General features: G+C 43.2%; 1 protein-coding gene across 1 annotated transcript in view; it reads left to right on the top strand.

Annotated features, from left to right (window-relative positions):
* The window catches only part of ERLEC1 (endoplasmic reticulum lectin 1), a 37,795-nt gene extending 13,993 nt beyond the window's left edge, over nt 1-23,802 (top strand). Inside the window, exons 3-14 of the mRNA XM_077485555.1 lie at nt 2,555-2,635; nt 3,341-3,418; nt 3,524-3,584; nt 4,417-4,457; nt 7,577-7,800; nt 8,971-9,103; nt 13,081-13,239; nt 15,488-15,547; nt 15,711-15,835; nt 16,877-16,954; nt 17,053-17,128; nt 23,599-23,802. Of these exons, the coding sequence (XP_077341681.1) occupies nt 2,555-2,635; nt 3,341-3,418; nt 3,524-3,584; nt 4,417-4,457; nt 7,577-7,800; nt 8,971-9,103; nt 13,081-13,239; nt 15,488-15,547; nt 15,711-15,835; nt 16,877-16,954; nt 17,053-17,128; nt 23,599-23,670 (1,188 nt within the window). The 3' untranslated portion in view covers nt 23,671-23,802. The remainder of the gene's footprint in view (nt 1-2,554; nt 2,636-3,340; nt 3,419-3,523; nt 3,585-4,416; nt 4,458-7,576; nt 7,801-8,970; nt 9,104-13,080; nt 13,240-15,487; nt 15,548-15,710; nt 15,836-16,876; nt 16,955-17,052; nt 17,129-23,598) is intronic.
* Nucleotides 23,803-24,400: the final 598 nt, after the last annotated feature.

Below are 24,400 nucleotides of genomic sequence, written 5' to 3'. Positions count from 1 at the left end.
GGGCACACCAGAAGTGGATCTTCTGGCCTCCCGTCTCAATCGGAAGGTTCCAAGATTCGTGTCCGGAACAAAAGATCCTTGGGCAGACGTGCTGGTGCCTCCGTGGGATTGGTACCAGCTGATCTACGCCTTTCCTCCACTGAAACTTTCACCATGTCTGCTCCGCAGAGTGGAGGCCGAGGGGATTCCAGTAATACTGATTGCCCCGGATTGGCCCCAGCATCCCTGGTACGCAGACCTAGTGCGCCTGGTGGCGTGCGCCCCATGGCGACTGCCGTTACGAGAGGACCTTCTGTTTCAAGGTCCGATTTCTCCATCCTGCTTTACCATCGCTGATTTTAATGGCATGGCTATTGAGGAACTAAGGTCTTTCGGACTCGTGATTCCAACTATGCTGAGAGCACGGTAATCTTCTCGGAAGATATATCATCGTACCTGAAAGGCCTACATCTCCATGTGCGAGGAGAAAGGTTGGCGTCCACGCTTCTTTTCCATATCCAGGATCTTGCAGTCTCTACAGCAAGGAGCACACCAGAAATTGGCTTTAAGCACCATTAAGGGACAAATATCAGCTTTGGCTGTCATTTTATTTTTTTATTTTTTTTCGGTGACCCCTGGCGTCTCACTCTCTAGTGAGTACTTTTGTTCAAGGAGTCCGACGTGTAGTTCCTCTGGTGCGTCCACCGTTACCCCCGTGGGATCTGAACCTGGTGTTATCGGTGCTTCCAAAAACCCGGCATTTGAAAATATCATAGAGATCCCTCTCTGTTGACTTTCTCTGAAAATGGTCTTTCTAGTGGCCATTACTGCAGCCAGGAGGGTTTTGGAACTGGCGGCCTTGTCTTGCAAGTCGCCCTATCTGGTTATCCATAAGGATAAGGTGGTGTTGCGTCCGCAACCTTCTTTTCTGCCGAAGGTGGTTTCGGCGTTCCACATCAACGAAGACATTGTGTTACCATCTCTGTGTCATAAACCAACACATCCTAAGGAGGTGGACCTCCATTCCCTGGACGTGGTTCGGGCTCTGAGGGTGTATTTGTCTGCTACGGCTCCCTTTCGGAGGTCAGACTCCTTGTTTGTTTTGGTGACTGGTCCGAAAAAAGGCATGGCGGTCTCATCGGCCACCATTTCCAGGTGGATCAGACAGATTGTATTACAGGCCTACGCCTTGAAGGGGGAGGTGCCCCCCTTTCCGGCCACTGCCCACTCCACAAGGGCAATCGGAACGTCTTAGACCTTCCGACATCAATCGTCTGTCGCTCAAGTGTGCAAAGTGGCGACTTAGTCGTCTGTTCACACTTTTACAAAATTCGGCAAGGTAGATGTCGGTGATGCCTGTTTTTGGCCACATAGTTTTGCAGGCGGCCGTATAATTGCAATTGCACTTACATCTTTTTCCTGTTTTTTGATAAAAACACAGTAGCTTTTAAATAAATGCATGTTACATTTGTTACCGCAGTTCTGAGGCGGTTTGGAAGTAGTGACTCCCAGATTGAGGAGCACTCTGTTTTTTTTGTGGGTAAAAAAGTTCTTGGTTATTCCCACACACTGTTGTTTTGTGGGTAAAGTTTTTATACTAGTTCCCATATGCCATTGTAGGTGAAGTTTTTATGCTGTTTTGGCACTGCTTGGGGACGTCCCAATGGTTTAAGAAAGGAGCTGTGTCAGTCGGTGAATATAAGAGAAAATAGGATTTCTTTGTACTCGCCGTAAAATCCTTTTCTCTGTAGTTCACCGACTGACACAGCACCCGCCCCTAATATTTTTGTTTACGTTATACTGCTTGTTGATGCACTGAGGCTGCAGTAGCAGGCTAAGGGTTTGTTACCTAAGGGACCGCCCCTTGGGCGGAACTAGAAAGTTCTAGTTTTCTGTTAACAACATGTTCGTCCTAGTCCTCTCCTGAAGGTGGCGTAACAACCCAATAGTCTAAGAAAGGAGCTGTGTCAGTCGGTGAACTACAGAGAGAAGGATTTTATGGTGAGTACAAAAAATCCTATCTCTTTTTTTTATTTTTTTTCAATAATTAAATAAAAGCTACGGACAGAAGTGACGTTTTTGACGTCACTTTCAGAGCAGACTGTGTATGAAGGTGTGTACTATTTGATTTTGAATAATGCTGTGATCTGTGAGGCGGGACTTGGGAGGTTTTGATTCTTCCTGTAGGTGTGACTGGGTGGGATTGAATCCTAATTAGAATATATTCCATCCCACCCACCATCAGAGCTGTGAAGGAAGTTGGATCATTTGCACAGTCTCAAAGACTACAGAAGAGTGTATTTTAGGCTAGAGACGCAGTAGGAAGTGGCTATGGAACGGACTCAGTCAACATCAGACTACAGAGTGATACATGGTACTAAGCCACTACTAAACCCAGAATATCAGAGGGTCTTGCAGACAACAGAGCAACATGGTGTACAGAGCTCTGATCATTCTATTCAGTTCTGTTGGAAAGAAAGGTGTTCAGCTTTAAAAATATTAAAATTGTGTACATGAATGAATGTGTTTATTTGTATTTATTTTTTTTTATTATTTTTTTTTTATTTTTTTTTAGGAGGAAGAACGGGATTATAAAGGACCAACACCGGCTGAACTGCTCGAACCGCTTTTCAGACAGACCAGCTGCTCATATCGGGTATTTGTTCTGGATTCTTTCTTCTACTGTATTTTCCTACAGGAACCCCGTGCCATAGGCTGCCATTACTGGCGTCATTTTTGATCGTTATTAATTCCTTAACCACTTCAGCCCCGGATGAATTTCCTGACCAGAGCACTTTTTGCGATTCGGCACTGCCGATTTAACTGATAATTGCGCGGTCGTGCGATGTGGCTCCCAAACAAAATTGATGTCCCTTTTTTTTTTTTTTCTTCCCCCACAAATAGAGATTTCTTTTGGTGGTATTTGATCACCTCTGTGGTTTTTATTGTTTGCGCTATAAACAAAAAAAGCGACAATTTTGAAAAAAAAAATGTATTTTTTACTTTTTGCTATAATATCCCCCCCCCCCCCCCAAAAAAAAAAAAAAAAATATATATATATATATATATAAAAAAAATATTCCTTTGCGCTGATTGAACCATTTTCTTTACATTGTCTGGTAATAGGCTTAGACTTATGAGACTTTGCCGGGGGGGGGGGGGGTTGAGTCTTAAGAGTGCCTGTGGAGTTGTCTGTAAGCAGACAAGTTTTTCTTTAATAGTCATTCTTGTGTAGTGACTCTAGTCCTTTGTCAGTCACTGACTTGGAACAAGTAGGAAGTTTGTGATCTAAATCTAAAGCTAGAAAATTGTATGGCCTTGTGTTTTCCTTTTACCAATATCCAGCTTTTTACCATTGTAGATCGAGTCCTATTGGACGTACGAGGTGTGCCATGGGAAACACATACGGCAATACCATGAGGAGAAGGAAGCAGGACAGGTGTGTGCACATAATCTATTCTGACTACTCAGCTTGGAGAACTTTCAAGGAAACATACGCTGAAAATAATGTTATTTTTGTTTAATTTTTTTTTATTAAAAACAGACAAATATTCAGGAGTATTACCTTGGAAACATGGTGGTGAAGAAGAGCTCGCATGAAGCAGGTTTGCCATTTTAACTACTTTGACCTCTGAAAGCCAACTTCAAAACTTTTCAGGTTTAGGTGGGTACCAGTGGGCTAAATCCCCCTTTAGCTTTCTATTTCCATGAAAGGCCCCCCAAAGTAGATTGTGGGGTGGATTTACTAAAAATGGTAGGGTACAAAATCTGGTGTAGCTCTGCATAGAAACCAGTCCGCTTCCAGGTTTTATTGTCAAAGCTTAACCACATCCAATCTGGCCTATAGCAAAATGATAGCCGGGCGGTGGTTTAATTGTTCTTACTGTACGTCATATGAAGTCGGAAACCCTACTGCGCATGCGTGAGGCCCCACTCCTCTCTCCTACTGGCACGGCGACGGCGGAGGGGAGCCCCGCGGTGACATCATGGGCCGCATCGTGGACTCCTGAAAGTGGGAACAGGATACCTGTCCAAGACGGGTATCCTGTCGTCTTCGCCCCCCCTCCCCGAAAGGTGTCAATTGTGCCACTGGAGGGGTAGAGGAGACAAATAAGCCCAAGTTCAATTTTGCGTGGAACTTTGCTTTAATGCCTTATGTTCATTTCCTTGACTGTAAAAAAAAAAAAAGTAATTCATGCTGATGGCAGAGGAACGAGGCAGCAGACAGAAATTACACTTGGTGCTCTGGATTGAGACAAGTACACACTATAGAGGGATATGCTTTGTTAATATTTCATGTATAAGGTTTACAACTACTTTAAGATAGTTTCCCTTTAAATGTCTGCTACCACACCCAGCCACGATTCACTTTTGTTTACAATTTTAAATATTCCATTGAGAATGTTTTCTGACTAATGTATAATTACTGTCCTGCAGGGGACCACCGGCATGAAGGAGGGAAAGCAGAAAGCAAAAGAGTGAGTAAAACAAATATCTAGATATAAAACGGTGGTACATTTACAAAGCATGGTAGCATCTCTTGCATTGTTTAGATGACTTTATTGGGTTTTAATATTTTCTTCCTCCTCTATTCTTTGATTTGATCTCGGAATAAGTTAGAATAGATAGGGAGGGGAAACCATGGCCAATCTGTGTGCTTTCCCTAATCCTAATGATATATTAAAGTGTAAGTTCACCTTTACAGAAAAAGCTGTATGGTGAACTTGCATAGGACCCCCTCCTCGCCCCCCGTCAGTCTGACCTGCACGGTGGCGATCGCCCGTTCTGAGCCCCGATATAGCTGCCTCATGGCTCCAGCTCTTGGAAATACTCTCAGGTTTCTTTCTTTCTTCTTCCCCCATGGAGAGGACGAGATACACGGGTTCCGATTGGTCCGCGCTGACCAATTTGAATGCTCCTAAACATCCCTCCTGACAGGGTATGTTTAGGAGATTAAGCTCACATTAGGCACACATCCGGTGAGCACTGTGTTCTTTAGACACAGACGGCGGTAAAGGGCCAATCTCAGCGCCCCTTTACCATGTGATCAATTGTGTCCAATCACAGTGTAAAAAGACTTGCTAGTTATCAGCGCTACCTTCCTCACATGCTGTGACAGCGTGAGGAGAGGAGAGCCTGTAACCGGCCAGTGTCACAGGTTTACATGTACACAGATATTCCGTGCACTAATCATCAGTACTCTGATTATCAGTGCAGCCTCATCGGTGAAGGAGAAAAATTGCTTCTTTGTAAAATTTTATAACAGAAACCTAAAAAAAATAATTTTTTTGTTTTTCAAAATTATTGGTCTTTTTTTTCATTTGGAAACTACAGTGTTCTCTGACCGCGCAATTATCATTCAAAGTGTGACGCCACTGAAAGCTGACAATTGGCCTGGGCAGGAAGGGGGGGGGTGTAAGAGCCCAGTAAGCAAGTGATTAACCATTTGTCCTCTGGAAGGTTTACCCTCCCCCCCTCCTGATCAGGCCATTTTTTGCAATATTGCACAGTTATTTTAACTGACAATTGCGCAGTCGTGCAAAGCTGTAACCAAATAAAATTGATGTTCGTTTTTTTTTTTTTTCCCCACATGTGGCTTTTTTTGGTGGTATTTGATCACCTCCTGCAGTTTTTTTTTTTTTTTTTTTTTTTTTGTGTGCTATAAACAAAAAATATATATTTTTGACCTTTTTGCTGTTTAACACATATCCAATATAAAAAAAATAATTTTATTTTTTTCATAAATTTAGGCTAATATGTATTCTGCTACATGGTTTTTGGTAAAGGAAAACTCCCAATAAGCATATATTGATTGGTTTGTGCAAAAGTTTTATAGCATCTACAAACTATGGGATATTTGTATATATTTATTTTTTTACTAGTAATGGCAGCGATTAGTAAATAATAGCGGGACTGATTTCTCAGCGGACAGTCGGGGCACTAACGTTTTTTGAGGACCAGTGACACTAATGTAGTGATCAGTGCTAAAAATATGAACTGTCACTGGAAAGGGGTTAACCTCTATGATGATCAAAGGGGTTAACTGCGTGCCTGGCTTGTGTTTTTGTTTTGTGTTTTCTATTCCCAATATGTTTGTTGCTTTTATTCCCAATTCTATGTTGTGATTGGTGTCAATGCGCAATAAATTTATATACTTTTTCTACAAAACTGTTTGCGGCATGTTTTAAGTCCCAACCTGAGGAACCCATCCTTTACTCTTTCCTTGTTCAATTCCTATTGTGAAAGGAAACCATGCACAGAACTTCAGATGATCTGGGGGATGAAGGTCCACTTTAAGGCACCACTATGCCACTCACTTCTACACCTCAGGCGCTGAGTTTTTCCCATTCCAGCCAAACGTTATCAGTTTCCAGGAGACGGCAGCTGGACGGGTTCTGTACCCAGTGTAAAGCTAGCCATACTCGTGTAGATTTCTCTCATTCATCCTTAGGACTGAACAAGGGAAATTTTATTAGATTCCTCCATCCTCACTAATCGGCATCAGAAAACCAAAGCAGTGACTGTGTCAATTTTCCGCCCCTTCAACAGAAGTGGATTAAAGAATAGACCACCTTTGATCTGGACAACGCTTAGAGGGGTCACCCATGACTTAAATTTCAGCAGAAATTCAAGACTTCTATGGCAGCCTAAATTTTTGATTCAACTACCCACACAAGCTCTTCCCTCAGATGTAGATCTTTATGATTAAAATCTGTTGGGAGTGAGGAAGGGGCTTTTTTCCATTGGTGTTACTTTAACCACTTGTGCCATAGAAAAATGGCGGCTATAGGGTGGTCGGCCGGTTCTGGGAGGGTGTCATGACATCCTCCCATAATCACACCCGCTGTGGCGCGCAGCCAGAGCACTCTGTGTTCACTATGTCCCTTGGACACAGCTGATCAGTTTGGGGTAAAGAGCCAATCACAGCGGCTATTTACCAATTGATCAGCTGTGTCCAATCCCAGCTGATCACAATGTAAATACACTTGCCAGTTATTGACATTCCTTTCTTCATGATGTCACAGCAGTAGAGAGAGAGTACAGAGAGAGCCCGTAACCAGCCAGAGTGAAAGGGGACATCTGCATCAGGGCACTAAGGGCCCCAACATTGCCCATCAGTGCTGCCAATCATTTCCTCCTCAGTCTAGCCTCATCAGTGACAGAGAAATATTACCTGTTTGCAAAATATTATATCAGAAGCTAAGAAAAAAATTATTTTTGTTCAAAGGCTTTGGTATTTTTTTCATTTTATTTAGCAAAAAATAAAAGACCCAGTCTTGATTAAAAAAAATTTTGGTGGTATTTAATTTGTGTGAAAAATTATAAAAATGTCATGGGTACAGTGCTGCATGACTGCGCAATTGTCATTCAAAGTGTGACTGCGCTGAAAGCCGAAAAATTCGCCTGGGCAGGAAGGGGGTGAAAGTGCCCGGTAGTTAAGTGGTTAATAACGTTTTTTTTTTTTTTTCTTTGTGGCCGGAACTCAGTCTAGCTGCTTTCAATATGTGTTCACCCTTCAACTTCTATTACAAGACCCCCCCCCCCCCCCCCCCCCAGAATACTCCATTTTCCTCAACATGGTTTGTCTTATTTTCAGATCCCCACCAAAAATATTGAAGGACAGATGACTCCGTACTATCCATTGGAAATGAGTGACGGAACACCGTGCAGCTTAAAACAGAACTTGCCACGAAGCAGTACAGTCATGTATATATGCCACCCGGATGCCAAGCATGAGATCTTGTCTGTAGCAGAAGTCATCACATGTGAATATGAAGTTATCATTTTGACACCACTACTGTGCACTCATCCAAAGTACAGGTGAGTTCACTATAGGATTATTTTGTGTTACATCGGGGGAGATTTACTAAAACTGGAGCACTCAGAATCGAGTGCAGCTGTGTACAGTAACCAATCTGCTTCTAAGCCCTGGTTCACATTGCAGCAATTTGGCATGTGATTTGACATGTTAAATCGGTGGCTATTGCTGGCAATAGCACTGTCCGGATTGGTGCAACGCATTTGCGGCGCCCCACTTATTGCCAGAAGTCGTTTCTGTACTACTTTTGGCTACTGCTGGGTGCAGGGAGAAGAATCAGATCTTTAGTAAAAAGCATTACACAAAATACACTTGAGGCACATATGTAACCCCTTTATTACCCACAATGTTAACCCCTTCCCAGCCAGTGTCATTAGTACAGTGACAATGTATAGTATCAGTTCCATCTCCGGCTCAGATGGTGTAGTGGGCTATAGCAGTCCTATGCTAAGTCGCTGATCACCGCCATTAGTATAGTGTGTGTGTGTGTGTGTGTGTGTGTGTGTGTGTGTGTGTGTGTGCGTGCGTGCGTGTGTGTGTGTATATAGATATATAGATTGTGTGTGTGTGTTTTAGAATTTTTTTTTTTTTCAGAAAAAAAAAAAAAAGACCTGTGATGATCAAATGCCACCAAAAGAAAACTCTTTGTTTGAAAAAAAAATTATGAAAATGGGTATAGTGTTACATGAATGAGCAATTGTCAGTTAAAGTAGCGCAGTTCTTAATATCAAAAAATGGCCTTGTCATGAAGGGGGTAAATTCTTCCAGAGCTGAAGTGGTTAAATATGAAATATTGCATATTAGTATGAATACATTCTGTTATTTAGCCAGCAGATGGCGCTCTCGTCTGCTTTTCATGTTTTGGCATTGCCATTTTAATGACATTGATTGTTTTCAGAACTGTCATCACAGCAGTGACAGTTCAGTACTAGCTTTTTAATAAGACAAAAGGATAAAAAGTAAGCTGTAGACATGTATTGCTGCCTCCATAAATGTCTTTGTAAAACAAAGATTGTCTTCATCAGATACAAAATGTAATAATAAATAATGAAAACAAAATGCAATCTGGAAACAAAAATCCTTAGCTGAAATGATACACAACCCCACACTCGCATATCTATGACTTTGTCTTGTAATGAATGCTTATATTAACCCTTTTCTCTCTCTCACAGGTTTAAAACCTCCCCTATAAATGATATTTTTTGCCAGTCATTGTCAGGGTCACCTCTAAGGCCTCAGAGTCTGGAAAAGCTTGAACAGCAGCAACAAGAGACCCTAAAGGTGCCAATTAAACCCAGCAAAGAGGTAATTGTTTTGGGGCTGAAACACTTGTTTGTGCTGCAGTGTGTTATAGTACATGCACAGTAACTCGAATGGTACCTTAACCACTTAAAGGGGTTGTAAAGGTAAATGTTTTTTCACCTTAATGCATTCTATGCATTAAGGTGAAAAAACATCTGACACTGCCTGCACCCCCAGCCCCCCCTGTTTTACTTACCTCACCCCTCGAAAATCCAGCGCTCGCCCCCGCCGTTCTTCACCACTCAGCCTGGCCGATCATTGGCTGGAGTGGATGGATGGAAAGCAGCGCAGCCATTGGCTGCTGTCAATCACATCCACTGATGCGGGGCGCCGGGGGGCGGGGCCGTGTGATACAGCAAAGCGGCTATAGCCGCCGGCTGTATCATGGGAGCTCGCCAGCAGGTACTTCTCCCCAATGCGTGGGAGCTCGCATGAACGTGAGAAGTACCTGCGGGAGGAAGCGGAGACAGCCGCGAGGGACCCCAGAAGAGCAGGTTCGGGGCCACTCTGTGCAAAACGAGCTGCACAGTGGAGGTAAGTATAACATGTTATTTAAAAACAAAAAAAAAATTTAACTTTACAATCCCTTTTTTAAGGATCGAGTCTCTTTTTGAGATTTGTTGTTTACAAGTGTAAAACAGTTTTTGTTTGTTTTTGTTTTTTTGCTAGAAAATTACTTAGAACCCCCAAACATTATACATTTTGATTTATTTTTTTCTACCACCCTAGAAAATAAAATGGTGGTCGTTGCAATACTTTGTCACACCGTATTTGCGCAGTGGTCTTACAAGCGCACTTTTTTTTTTTTTTTTTTTTAGGGGGGGGAAAAAAATACACTTTTTGAATTAAAAAAAATAAGACAGTAAAGTTGGCCCAATATTTGAAAAACTAGAGCGAACATTGGGACTTTATATGAGGCGGTATACTATATATACATACACCTCCATCCCCGATATATTGAAAAAAAGAAGAAATGGTGGGACTTTATATGAAGCATGTCACTATATTGATTGAACCACTTGATTTACATATTATTCCATTTATTAGTACAAGCCATGCATACAATAGGTAAATAGTACATTATAAATTAATAAATAAGCTAAAGGATCATAATCATAATACATAATTGATTCAATAATACATAATAATCTCATAAAAAATTATATTAATTATAAATTGATAATTATAAATCCATAAAAAATGAATACTTCATAGTATAACATAGATAGTTCAGTATGATATGCATAGCACTCGACCCCAGTATATAGACCTAAATGGTAATAGTAACAGCATATAGACCTCAATAATTAGGTTAGTAAAAAATAATAAATTCTATAAATAAAAACACTGTGACAATGCATCAAAGGTAAGCTCTACGCGTTTCGTGATTTTATACCACTCATCGGGAGCAGATGCAGAAAATGGGGGTATCTATAATGAGATAAAAAAGCCAAATAAATAAGAGGTATATGAATAATATATGATATAATATAACTATATGAAAAAAGGGGGAGCAAAGGGGACATAGATGGTCCCAAACATTCTCACCTATCCTTTTTTCATATAGTTATATTATATCATATATTATTCATATACCTCTTATTTGGCTTTTTTATCTCATTATAGATACCCACATTTTCTGCATCTGCTCCTGATGAGTGGTATATAACCACGAAAAGCGTAGAGCTTACCTTTGATGCGTTGTCACAGTGTTTTTATTTATAGAATTTATTATTTTTTACGAACCTAATTATTATTGAGGTCTATATGCTGTTACTATTACAATTTAGGTCTATATACTGAGGTCGTGTGCTATGCATATCATACTGAACTATCTATGTTATACTATGAAGTATTCATTTTTTATGGATTTATAATTATCAATTTATAATTAATATAATTTTTTATGAGATTATTATGTATTCTATTGAATCAATTATGTATTATGATTATGATCCTTTAGCTTAATTATTTATTAATTTATAATGTACTATTTACCTATTGTATGCATGGCTTGTACTAATAAATGGAATAATATGTAAATCGAGTGGTTCAATCAAAATAGTGGCATGCTTCATATAAAGTCCCACCATTTCTTCTTTTTTTCTTAGCCCAATATTTGTTTTATATTGTGAAAGATAATGTTACGCCGAGTAAATTTGATACCCAACATGTCATGCTTCAAAATTGCGCCCGCTCATGGAATGGCGACACACTTTACCCTTAATCTCCATAGGCGACGGTTAAAAAAATTGGTTGCATGTTTTCAGTTGGAGGAGGCCTAGGGCTAGAATTATTGCTCTCGCTCTACCGATCGTGGCGATACCTCACCGTTTCATATTCTGTCACTTTTATTCCTATTACAAGGAATGTAAACATCCCTTGTAATAGAAAAAAAGCCTGACAGGTCCTCTTAAATATGAGATGTGGGGTCAAAACACCTCAGATCTCATATTTACACAAAAAAAGCAATAAAAAAGAAAATCATTTTGTCATTTAAAAAAATGAAGAAAAAAAAGGCCCTTTTTAAGAGCAAAAACGTCACTTATGCCCTGCAATGATATGGAGATGGGTGGGGGCCATCTTCCCCCCCTCATTAGTCTCCATGTCACGCTAGGGAATGGATCTGATTGTCTCCGCTGCTGCCGACGGCTCCGGTAAGTGGCAGAGGGCACCGTGGTGGGGGGGTGGGGCCTCTCCCGCCACTGTCGATTAACCACTTCCCGACCAGTGCACGACGATGTACGTCGACAGAATGGCACGGGCAGGCATATTGGTGTACAGGTATGTCCAATATTCAATGCCGCCCTGCCATCGGTGGTCGGGACCCCCGTGAGTCCGGTCGCGGGACCCGCAGGCTCGATCGCCGCGGGCATCCCCGCGATCGTCTCACGGAGCGGCCGAATGGAGGAAATGCTGTGTAAACAACATTTCTCCATTCTGCCTAGCAACTAGTGACGCTGATCTCTGCTCCATGTGATTGGAGCAGAGATCAGTGTTCACTAAATGAAAGCCCAACCCCCCCACAGTTAGTAACACACCCCTAGGAACACTTAACCCCTACACTGCCACCCACTGGTTAACCCTTTCACTGCCAGTGTCATTTACACAGGAATCACTGCATTTATATAGCAGTGATTACTGTATAAATGACAATGGTCCCAAAAATGTGTCAAAAATGTCCGATGGGTCCCCCACAATGTCGCAGTCACAATAAAAATCGCTGATCGCCGCCATTACTAGTAAAAAAAAAAATAATAAAAAATTATTACAAAAAATGCTATAAAACTATCCCTATTTTGTAAACGATATAACTTTTGCGCAAACCAATCAATAATCGCTTATTGCGATTTATTTTTTTTTTTTTTTTTTTTTTTTTTTTTACCAAAAATATGTAGAAGAATACGTATCGGCCTAAACTGAGGGAAAAAAATGTTTTTTTATATATTTTTGGGGGATATTTATTATAACAAAAAGTAAAAAATAATGCGTTTTTTTCAAAATTGTCGCTCTATTTTTGTTTATAGCGCAAAAAATAAAAACCGCAGGGGTGATCAAATACCACCAAAAGAAAGCTCTATTTGTGGGAAAAAAAGGACGTCAATTTTTGTTTGGGAGCCACGTCGCACGACCGCGCAATTGTCAGTTAAAGCGACGCAGTGCCGAATCGCAAAAAGTGGTCTGGTCTTTGACCAGCAAAATGGTCCGATCTGCAAGTGGTTAAAAGTGATCTCAAGATAAAAGACCACTTTTATCTTTACGCAGACCGCCCGCTGAAAAAGAGGATACCGGGTTCATGGTAGCCAGCTGCACCCTCGCAGCTTATTGAGAACTACAAGCTGTCAGCCGCAAGGGCTGAAGATTCGTTCACAAACTCTGTAAATGAATGATGCAGCTGTGTGGGCGGAGCCCCGCGCAGCTGCGTTCTTTTTAAATTTGAAGTATGTTTGTCATTGTATGTTCTATACGTGTCATTACAGGAAGAGAGACAGTCTATTAAGGACAAGTTTTCCACCATTCACAAGCCGGTCACTGTGGGATCTCAGCAGCAGGTGACTGTGGGAACCACACACATCTCCAAGCTGACCGATGAGCAGCTGATCAAAGAATTTCTTAGCGGATCGTACTGCTTTCATGGGGTAAGGAAGGAATTTTGGCTTGTAGTGTATCTGTACCGTGCCATGCAGTCTTTTGAATGTATTTAAAGCTATCACTGGTTAGTGTATGTCTTGCAATAAAAAAATTAAATATTCAGTGTACTAATTTTTTCCATGTTTTGTGTTTTTTGGTTTTGTTTTTTTCTTTTTTAAATTGCTACAGGTACAGAAAAATACCAGTCGATCTGCCAGAAATCCAGTGAACTCCTAAGTTAATGTTAAGCTCACCCAGTGCCTCTGCTGAATTGTATATCATGAGCATTGTCGTCAGCCTGTTCTTCTCTGGTGGACTACAGGACACCTCCTTCTAATGTTATGGAGAGGGAGATGTCTTCTGTACTTTAGCAGGGGAGAACACTGCTTGGAATTTTGGTGCAGCAGAGGCACTGTTGTCAGCCTACAACTGGAAGTAAAGCAGAGCTCCACCCAGAAGGGAAAGCTACGTATGTTTGCTCCCTCCACTGCCACATTTGGCACCTTTTTGGGGGTGGGTCTCTGGTTTTGACAGGTACCCACTCCCACTTCCAGGTGACTTTGCCGCAGCAAAGTCACCTGGTAGTTTGCCCCCTCCTTCCCACACCACCAGGCCATTCACAAAGCGGTTCACGCATGCGCAGTAGGGCGCCAGCTGTGCCAGTTTCCTGTACAAGAAATGACAGCAGCAGCAACCGAGAACCAATTGAAAATTTGGCTGTAGGGAAGACACCACTGGATTTGTAGACAGGGAAGTGTCCTGATGTTAAAAGTCAGCAGCTACAGAATTTTTGTAGCTGCTGACTTATTTTTTTTTTTTTTTATTGTTTTCTGAAGGAGCTCCTCTTTAAAGCAAAACTAAACCCTCCTATGCTTTCTGGCCAAGGAATCTGCCATCTTAAGCCCCATACACACTATCAGATTTTCTGCTGATTTTTTTTTCCTTCAGATTTACCAAAACCATGTAGTGCAAGGGCCTGCCTGATTGCATACAAATTGAAACGCCTAAGGTTTGACCTCATATTATATGGTTTTGGTAAATCTGAAGACAAAAATCAGCAGACAATCTGATGGTGTGTATGGGGCTTTAGCCTCTGTTTGATCTGTAACTGCCATGGTGTTGCGCAAACAATCAGATCAGTCATGACTCCATCCATTGAATGGTTTGACCGTTTGAGAACACAAGCAAATGTGACAGTTCATTGCAGAAATGTTAACTGCTCTTTTTAAATTGTTAAATCGAGGGGTTTAGTTCCACTTTTAGAGCAGAGCGCTGGCTTGCTGAGCTGAAGCAACTTTTCTTGTTTATTGGATTGCAGCTGGTGTCACCTCTGACTTGTATCGCGTTGGAAGTGAGCTTTGTCAAGGACTGGCACACAGGGATGAAATATTATTATATATGCTTTATTTTTATTTATTTTCTTGTTTTTGTTTGTTTTCTAGCAGAGACCCTAGAGAATAAAATGGACATCGTTGCTAAAATATATATAATACACACACACACACACACACACACACACACACACACACACACACACACACACACATATATATTTTTTTATGCCTTACCTCCAATAGAGGCAGTTACTGAAGTGCAGGAACAATCCATGAACTACGAGAACGCTTGGCAGCGCCCTTGCATTTCATTAAGAACTACAATGGCGGACGGTACTTGTACTCCATTCACAAGAACTTGTGAATGAATAGATGCAGCCGTGTGTGACAGTGGGTATGGGAGATGATCCCCCTGCCCACTGTCACAGAGAGGGGAGCCGTGGTAGCAGATGGGTGGAAAGGAGCATGTTATACCATAAATGTGGGTGTAACATAGATCATATTTCTAAAGGTGAACTTAGCCTTTTAAATTCCAGGTGCATTAAAACAAAAGTTGTCCAATGTCCTACGGCTTTTCTTTCTAAAGTGACCACAGCCCAAGTAAAAAAAAAATCCTGCCCTCTGCCAACAGCTGTACACTAGGACCCTTGCGCTCTGTGTGGAAGCAGTGGCCTCCCTGCAAAGGTAATAGAGCCATTTCCAGTACAGTAGCATTATGCGGCCTTGGTGACTGATGACCTGGGTGATCTACTAAGGAGAAGTGATTTATGTTTTTGATTGCCAGGTTTATAAACCACTTATACATGCTTTTATAAATACAGAAAATGTTATTGCATGTAATGTGCCTTGTTTGGTTGCTCTGCGATCATTCGCATTATTTCCAGCATTGCTTATGTTTTATGTTGTTTGATGTCATTCTCAGGGTGTCGGTTGGTGGAAGTACGAATTCTGCTATGGAAAACACGTTCACCAATACCATGAGGTAATTGCAATACTCAGTACAGCCAGGAGATGGTGATAATGAGCCATGCATGCAGAGAGGTCGTTTGATCAGCATCATCATGCCACATAGAAGTTTGCCTTTTTGTTTCACTGCATACATGAGTTTTGATTTATTATATTTCTGCACATCTTTTGATTTGTAGGATAAGGACACTGGCAGGACTACACTTGTTGTTGGCCAATGGAAAGAAGAGGAACATCTGGACTGGGCAAAGAAGAACGCTGCAAGGCTCTTCCACCCTCCAGGAGACGGAGTCCAAACTGTGAGGTAAGTCTCTGTACTACTCCATGTCCCTCTATTAGTGTAATCATAGAGAACCTGGGAGTGAGGCGGTGACACACGGCTGAGGCACTGCGTTACATCAGTGTAGTGCCTTGTGACAACATTAGAGGGACTACTAGCAGCATTGTTATTTTTCTTATTTGACATTTTTAATTATTGCCTTGAATGTCTTGCTCTGCTGCTGGAGGTTGGCTGGCCAGTTTTCAGTGTTTTAGATCTGGGCTATCCAAACTTTCCAAATAATGGGCCAGTTTACTGTCCTTCAGACTTTAGGGGGCTGGACTGTGACATTTGGGAGTAGAAAATGTCCTGATGTCAGTGGGAGTAAACAATGGCATCATTGGTGTCAGTGGGAGGGAATGGTGCCCCTTATTGGTGTCAGTGGGAGGGAATGGTGCCCCTTATTGGTGTCAGTGGGAGGGGGGGGGATAGTAACAAGGTATACCTGTGTTTGGATCCCAATAGCTTGTACATGCTTATAAACTCTTAGGCACTAAAGGGTTGTGACCACATATTAATTCTAAAAATACCCTTTTAAGCAAACTTTGCAATAAAAGACAAATAAATAAAATCCCCGCAGCTCTCTCTCCTCTTCACCCACAGTGACAGGACTGGCTTTGCGGGTTCTGATTGGTCGGCGCTGACCAATTAGAGTGCTCCTAAACATATCTCCTGACGAGGTACATTTTTAGAGATCAAGCTGCGGGGGATTTCTAAGCCCCGGACCGGTGAGGCGGTGATGTGTCAGTGCGGGTGATCGCCGCGCTCCAGGTCAGCGGGACTGGGGGGGTGGTGAGGGGGGCATCCTGTGTAAGTTCACCTTACGGATTTTTCTGTAAAGGTGAACTTACCCTTTAAGCTGGCCAACTGTGCAGTGTCCCCTGTACAAAAAAAAAACACTGCTCAGATTTTGGAAAAGGAGGTTCTCTGTAGGCCACGTGCAGCATCTCCCGAGCCTGTGAAGAGAAATCCTAGGTAGGTGCGTTTTTTTATTAAAACTGGTTTTCTTCTAAAATGTCTTTTTAGAATGGTGTCCCATTTCTACGGCGGAGGAGATATCTGTGACTTCACAAATAAGCCCCGACACGTCATAGTGAAATTAAAGTGAGTATATAATGTGTGTTCTGCATTTTCAGGCTGTTTATATAGCGGGTTGTCACTTTTTATGTTGGCGTTGATTACTGTTCTCCTCTCTGTGATAGGTGTAAGGAGTCCGAGTCCCCACATGCTGTTACTGTATATATGCTGGAGCCACAAACATGCCAGTATGTTCTCGGGGTAAGTACAGTTTTCTCACTTCATTCTATGCGATCAGTGAAAATTCTGTTTTGTAAGAGTATATTATGAGGCCTGATCATATAAATTGTATAGAAAGTCCAGTATCATTTCCCTACTTTCAGCAAATCGCTAAAAAATGTAACAAATTCTTTGGGGAGATACTTTAATTTTTTTTGCCTGTTCTGCCTTCTTTGGAGAATGACATCCCCCCCCCCCCCCCCCCCCGCGCGCCAAACGCTTCCTGGGATACGCATGCCATGCATCCCAGTAGGCTTTAGGGCTGTGTAGAACATACTGCACATGTGCGGTGCAATCCGGGGGGGGGGGAGGCTGCCAGGACCCGGAATAGACAGTCAGCCATGCTGCTGATATCAGAAAAGAGGACAATGTGGGGCCCAGCCTGGGTGGCATAGATACAATAAGGAAATGAGTGTGTACAGTTGTAAAAAAAAAAAGTATGTGAACCCCTTTGGAAGGATTTCTGCAAAAATTAGTCATAAAATGTGATCTGATCTTCCTCTAAGTCACAACAATAGACAATCACAGTCTGCTTAAACTAATAACACACACAGGATTAAATGTTACCATGTTTTTATTGAACACATCATGAACACACGCACGTTTTAAGAGAGATTTCCACTACCTATAGGTAAACCTTAACCACTTGAGATCCGCGCTATAGTAAAAAGACGTCTACAGCGCGGATCTCAATTTCCGGGACTACGTCTATTGACGTCGTCCCGTGTACGAGCGGCCTGCGCGCCCCCTGAGGGGCGCGCGCGGCGCGCTCTGTGATCGGCGAGTCCATGAGACTCGCCTGATCACCGATCCGTGAAAGGGGTCGATCCCGACCCCTTATCACGTGATCAGCTGTCAGCCAATGACAGCTGATCATGTGATAGAACGGAGCCGGTAATCGGCTATTATTCCTCCTCGCGCTGACAGCGCGAGGAGAAAAAAAAAAAGCCGATCACCGGCGGCCGTGATCGGGACATCAGTCCCGATCACGGCCAATAATCTAAGCGCTCACCTGCCCCCTGCCAGTGCCCACCTGCCCCCTGCAGTGCCAGTTTAATAAAAGTTAGTGCCACCCAGCAGTGCCCACAATCTGCCTAAAAGGTGCTGCACCCCAGTGCCGCCCAGCAGTGCCGCCCATCAGAGCCACCTATCAGAGCCACCTATCAGTGCCACCTATCAGTGCCCATCAGTCCCATCTATCAGTGCCACCCATCAGTGCCACCCATCCGTGCCACCCATCCGTGCCATCTTATCTGTGCCCATCTTATCTGTGCCGCCTTATCTGTGCCCATCGGTGCCGCCTTATCTGTGCCTATTAGTGCCCACCAGTGCAGCCCATCAGTGCCCACCAGTGCAGCCCATCAGTGCCCACCAGTGCAGCCCATCAGTGCCCACCAGTGCAGCCCATCAGTGCCCACCAATGCAGCCTATCAGTGCCGCCTAATCAGCGCACTTCAATGAAGGAGAAAAATGACCCGTTTGCAAAATTTTAGAACAAACTATTAAAACATGATTTTTTTTTTTTTTTTGCATCTTTTTTTGTTTGTTTAGAAAAAAATAAAACTCCGAGCTGTAACTAAATACCACCAAAAGAAAGCTCTATTTGTGGGAAAAAAATGATAAAAATTTCATTTGGGTACAGTGTTGTATGCCCGCGCAATTGTCATTCAAAGTGCATCAGCGCTGAAAGCTGAAAATTGGTCTGGGACTGAGGGGGGTTTAAGTGCCCAGTAAGCAAGTGGTTAATCAGAGGTTTACAACCACTTTAAAGCTTCTCCTATGGAGATTTATCAATAGTGTAGTTTGGTGCCATTCTGCAAGCATGCGCAATTTTAACCGCTTCCTGCCCGCCCTATAGCCGAATGCCGGCCTTAGGGCGGGCGGCTTCCCGTGCCTGGCCGTCCCTGGACGGCCTGGTGTTTACTTCCGCAATGCGCGCCGCCGCGGGCGCGCATCGCGGAAGTTCTGTGTTTGCCGTGTCCCCCGGGGACAGGCAAACACAGATCGCTGTAAACGGCCAATCACAGCGGCCGTTTACAGCGTGATCGGCGTGTCCAATGGGAGATGATCTCATATGTAAACATATGAGATCATCTCTCAGCGCCGCTCTCCCTCCTCACACAGACAGCGTGTGAGAGGGGAGAGAAGAACGGCTGCAGCAGCCGTCAGTGTAAAAAAGAAAAAAAAATAAAAAAAAGTAAAAAAAAAGTTTAATAAAAAGTGCCATCCTCCCCCAGAGCCATCCTCCCCCAGTGCCATGCCCCCCCCCCCCAGTGCCATCCTGCCCCAGTGCCATCCTGCCCCAGTGCCATCCTGCCCCAGTGCCATCCTGCCCCAGTGCCACCTGCCCGCAGTGCTATCTGTCCCCAGTGCCACCTGTTGTCAGTGCCATTTGTCCCCAGTGCCATCTGTCATCAGTGCCACGTATAAGTGGCATCTGTCATCAGTGCCACGTGTTATTAGTGCCACATAGTGCCATCTGTCATCAGTGCCACGTATTAGTGCCATCTGTCATCAGTGCCACGTATCAGTGCCATTTGTCATCAGTGCCACCTGTCAGTGTCACGTGCCATCTGTTGTCAGTGTCACGTGTCATCAATGCCACTTATCAGTGCCATCTGTCATCAGTGTCATTGGTGCCACGTATTAGTGCCATCTGTCACCGGTGGCACGTATTAGTGCCACGTATTAGTGCCACATGTCATCAGTGCCACGTATTAGTGCCACGTGTCATCAGTGCCACGTATTAGTGCCACGTGTCATCAGTGCCACGTATTAGTGCCACGTGTCATCAGTGCCACGTATTAGTGCCACGTGTCATCAGTGCCACGTATTAGTGCCACGTGTCATCAGTGCCACATATTAGTGTCATCTGTCATCAGTGCCACGTGTCATCAGTGCCACGTATAAGTGTCATCATTGCCACGTATCAGTGCCATCTGTCATCAGTGTCACGTGTCATTGTCCTGGTATTTCAAAAGTGTAATAAGTAGTCAACAAGTTAGATGTGTAATTTATGCTCCTAGAACACGTGATGGCGCTCCCTGCATGTTGGGCCTCTCTATGTGGCCAGGCTGCGAAAAAGTCCCACACATGTGGTATTGTAATACTCAGGAGGAGTAGCAGAATTTTTTGGGGGGTGTCATTTGTGGTATACACATGCCACGTGAGAGAAATAACCTATTACAATGACAATTTTGTGGAGAAAAATAAAGAAAATGAAAAATCTTCATTTTGCAAAGAATTGTGGGAAAAAAATGACAACATCAAAAAGCTCACCATGCCTCTTACTAAATACCTTGGAATGTCTACTTTCCAAAAAGGGGTCATTTGGGGGGTATTTGTACTTTCCTGACTTGTTTGGGTCACAAGAAGCGAGATAGGCCACCAGTACATCAGATGTGATCAATTTTGTGCGATTCGCACCACAGCTTGTAGACTCTCTAACTTTCACAAAGACCAAATAATATCCACTAATTTGGGTTATTTTTACCAAAGATATGTAGCAGTATAAATTGTGGCCAAAATATATGAAGAAAAATTAATAATTTGCATAATTCTGTCACAGAAACAAAGAAATATGCGTTTTTTTTCAAAATTTTCGGTCTTTTTTCATTTATAGCGCAAAAAATAAAAACCCCAGAGGTGATCAAATACCACCAAAAGAAAGCTCTATTTGTGGGAAAAAAAGGACACAAAATTCATTTGGGTACAGTGTTGCATGACTGAGTAATTGTCATTCAAAGTGTGAGAGCACCGAAAGCTGAAAATTGGTCTGGGCAGGAAGGGTGTTTAAGTGCCCAGTAAGCAAGTGGTTAAAGCATGTCGTGTTGAGTATCTACTCAACATAACACCATCTTTTATGTTTTACAGACAAATTGGGTGTTACATGGGGGTTGATTTACTAAAACTACAAAGTGCAAAAGTTGGTGCAGCTGTGCATGGTAGCCAATCGGCTTCCGAGTTTTTGTGCTGAAGTTTTTAAAAGCTGGCTTTTTATTTTTTTTAAACCTTGCACAGCTGCATCCAATTTTACTCTCCAGTTTTTGTAAATGAACCTCACTATGTTTGAATTAAAATTCATTTAAAGTGTTTGGTTTTTTTTTTTCCCCAAAAACAATTTGTTATATAAAAAAAAAAAAAAAACGTTGCCCAAATGCTGTGTGTCATAAAGAATTGCAAAACCCACCATTTTATTCTCTAGGGCCTCTGATCTAATGTATGTATGTGTGTATAATAGTGTTTGGGGGTTTTAAGTTATTTTCTAGTTTTAAAAAAAGCTGATTTTTTTTTTTTTTACTTGTAAACAAATGGTGTCATAAAAGGCCTGATCTTAACCACTTCAATACCAGGCACTTAAACACCTTCCTGCCCAGACCAATTTTGAGCTTTCAGCGCTGTCGCTCTTTGAATGACAATTGCGCGCTCATGCTACACTGTACCCAAATGAAATTTTTATCATTTTTTTCCCACAAATAGAGTTTTCTTTTCGTGGTATTTGATCACCTCTGGGATTTTTATTTTTTGCTAAACAAATAAAAAAATACCGAAAATTTTGAAAAAAAAAATGTTTTTTTTTTTTGTTTCAGTTTCAAAACTTTGCAAATAAGTAAGTTTTTCTCCTTCACTGATGGGCACTGATGGGGTTACACTGATGGGCAATGATAAGGCGGCACTAATGGGCACTGAGGTGGCACCAATGAAGTGGCACTGATGAGGTGGCATTGATGGACACCGATAGGTGGCACTGATGGGCGACACGGATGGGCACTGATAGGTGGCACAAATTGGCACGGATTGGCATGGGTGGGCATGGGTTAGGCGGCACAGGTGGGCATGGGTTAGGCGGCACAGGTGGGCATGGGTTAGGCGGCACAGGTGGGCATGGGTTAGGCGGCACAGGTGGGCATGGGTTAGGCGGCACAGGTGGGCATGGGTAGGTGGCACAGGTGGGCATGGGTAGGCGGCACAGGTGGGCATGGGTTGGCACTGATAGGCGGCACAGATGGGAACTGATAGGCGGCATTGTATTATAATATATTATACTAATGGATGCCAATCAGTGCCAATCAATAATGCATGCCAATCAGTGATGCCCATTGTGGGCACTGATTGGCATCCATTATGGGCACTGATTGCAATCCCTGGTGGTCTAGGGTGGCATACCTTGTGGTCTAGGGTGGCATACCTTTTGTCCTTGGCATCCCTGGTGGTCTAGTTGCGTCCCTGGTGGTCCAGTGTGGGCATCCTCGGGGGGGCTGTGCTGATAATCGATCAGCACAGACCCCCCCCCTGTCAGAGGAGCAGCCGATCGGCTCTCCTCTACTCGCGTCTGACAGACGCGAGTGAGGAAAAGCCAATCACCGGCTTTTCCTATTTACACTGTGATCAGCCGTGATTGGACACGGCTGATCACGTGGTAAAGAGTCTCCGTTGGAGACTCTTTACCGAGATCGTAGTTGCGGGGTGTCAGACTGACACCCCGCAACACCGATCGCCGCGATGCGCGCCCCCGGGGGCGCGCAGCGGCTCATAATCCTGATCACGTCATATGACGTCCGGTCAGGATTATGAAACCACTTTGCCGCCGTCAATTTGCTATAGGGCGGGCGGCAAGTGGTTAAAAAGGAAACCTGCACTAGTTACACGCCTCTCTCAGCTTTCAGTTTTTGTTGTCTAGCTGGTTGTGAACAAATATGCTAATTAGAAACTCCTATTTGGGTCAGAACTTTAACCACTTGCCTACTGGGCACTGAAACCCCCTTCCTGCCAGGACCAATTTTCAGCGCTGTCGCACTTTGACAATTACGCCATCATACAACACTGTACCCGAATGACATTTTTTGTAACTGATGGGTGGCACTGATGAGCCAGCCGCGGCTCTATGTGTGAGGGACTTGTGTCCCTCTGACAGAAGCCGGTTAACGGACCCCCCCCCCCCCCCCATGAGGGGGGAAAAAATACTGATTACAGATGTTCTGTATACATCACGTGACAGCTGATCACATGGTAAGGGGCTGGGATCTCATAGACTTGGTGATCACAGAGTGCGCCCCACAGGGTTGCGCAAGCAGCTCATGCGTCGGGGGACGTCCACGGACACCCTCCCCGCAATTAAGGCCTGTCGTGTAGCCGTCTTTCGGCTATAGCGTGGGCGGCAAGTAGGTAATCATAAAGGCATTGAATCGATAAAAAAAAAAAATCCCGCCCTCTGCCAACAGCAGTAGACTAGGACCCTTGCACTCTGAATGGAAAAGGCCAGACAGTTAGCATTTGTTAGCTGGGATACCAGGGTCAGATTGCCGTATGCAAGCCTTTAAAAAAATAAAATAAAAACGCTTTAAAAGAAGTAATCATTTGTTGGAGATTCTCTTTAACCTTTGCTTTTGCCATAAGCCAGCCTACTTGTTGTCTGGAGCCCCATTCAGTGTGTCTTCCTCCAATATCCTCAGGTGGAATCTCCGGTGATATGCAAGATTCTGGATACTGCTGATGAAAATGGCCTCCTCTCCGTTCCTAACTGAGACCCAAAAACCATGCCGAGAAATCTTCTGGGACCTGAATCAGCGGGAGCAACACTGTACAAAGGAGAACTGTGTTCTAGGATTTGTGTATATGTGTGTGTATATATTGGAAATACAGATTTTAAATACAAATGGCTTTTTTTTTTTTTTTTTTTTTCATCCAATTTTAGGGCCAGTTCACACCACATGCAGTCCAATGCGTTTTTTTTCTGCATCAAAAACGCATGGAAAGTAGATTATATGGTTTTTCAAAGGCATAGTTCACACCAGTGCTTGCAGTTCCAGTGTTTTCCAGAAAAAAAGAATATGCTGCATTTTTCCTGCACTGGAATGCTGAAAACGCATAAATGCACTGGAGCTCCACATATCATTATTTAAGGTTAAGAAAAGATCAGGAAAAGTGCACTGGACTGCATCAAAAACGCACCAAAAATCTGTCAAAAACGTGCATGCAGAAAAACATCTGGAGCGCATCCTGACTGCCTTCTCTATGCTGTGAACTGACCCTTAGTTGATTTACTAAACAAGTCGTTTCTGACCACTCTGAAAATATACACTTATAATAATAGTATATAAGGTAAACCTGAGCACACTACCAGGCCGGGAAGATCTTGTCTCCCTGCCGGAACACAGCGCTGGGTAGTATACGTAGCTGAGACCACATACAGTTCATACAGCCTGAACAGCAAGCTCACCTGTATAGCCCAAACTAAAGGACATTAAAGTAACA

Source organism: Lithobates pipiens, unplaced genomic scaffold (assembly GCF_037356315.1).
Source record: "Lithobates pipiens isolate NorthernLeopardFrog02 unplaced genomic scaffold, aLitPip1_a1.2 Scaffold_18, whole genome shotgun sequence".
NCBI lineage: Eukaryota > Metazoa > Chordata > Amphibia > Anura > Ranidae > Lithobates > Lithobates pipiens.
This window is presented reverse-complemented; position numbering and strand designations above follow the sequence as displayed.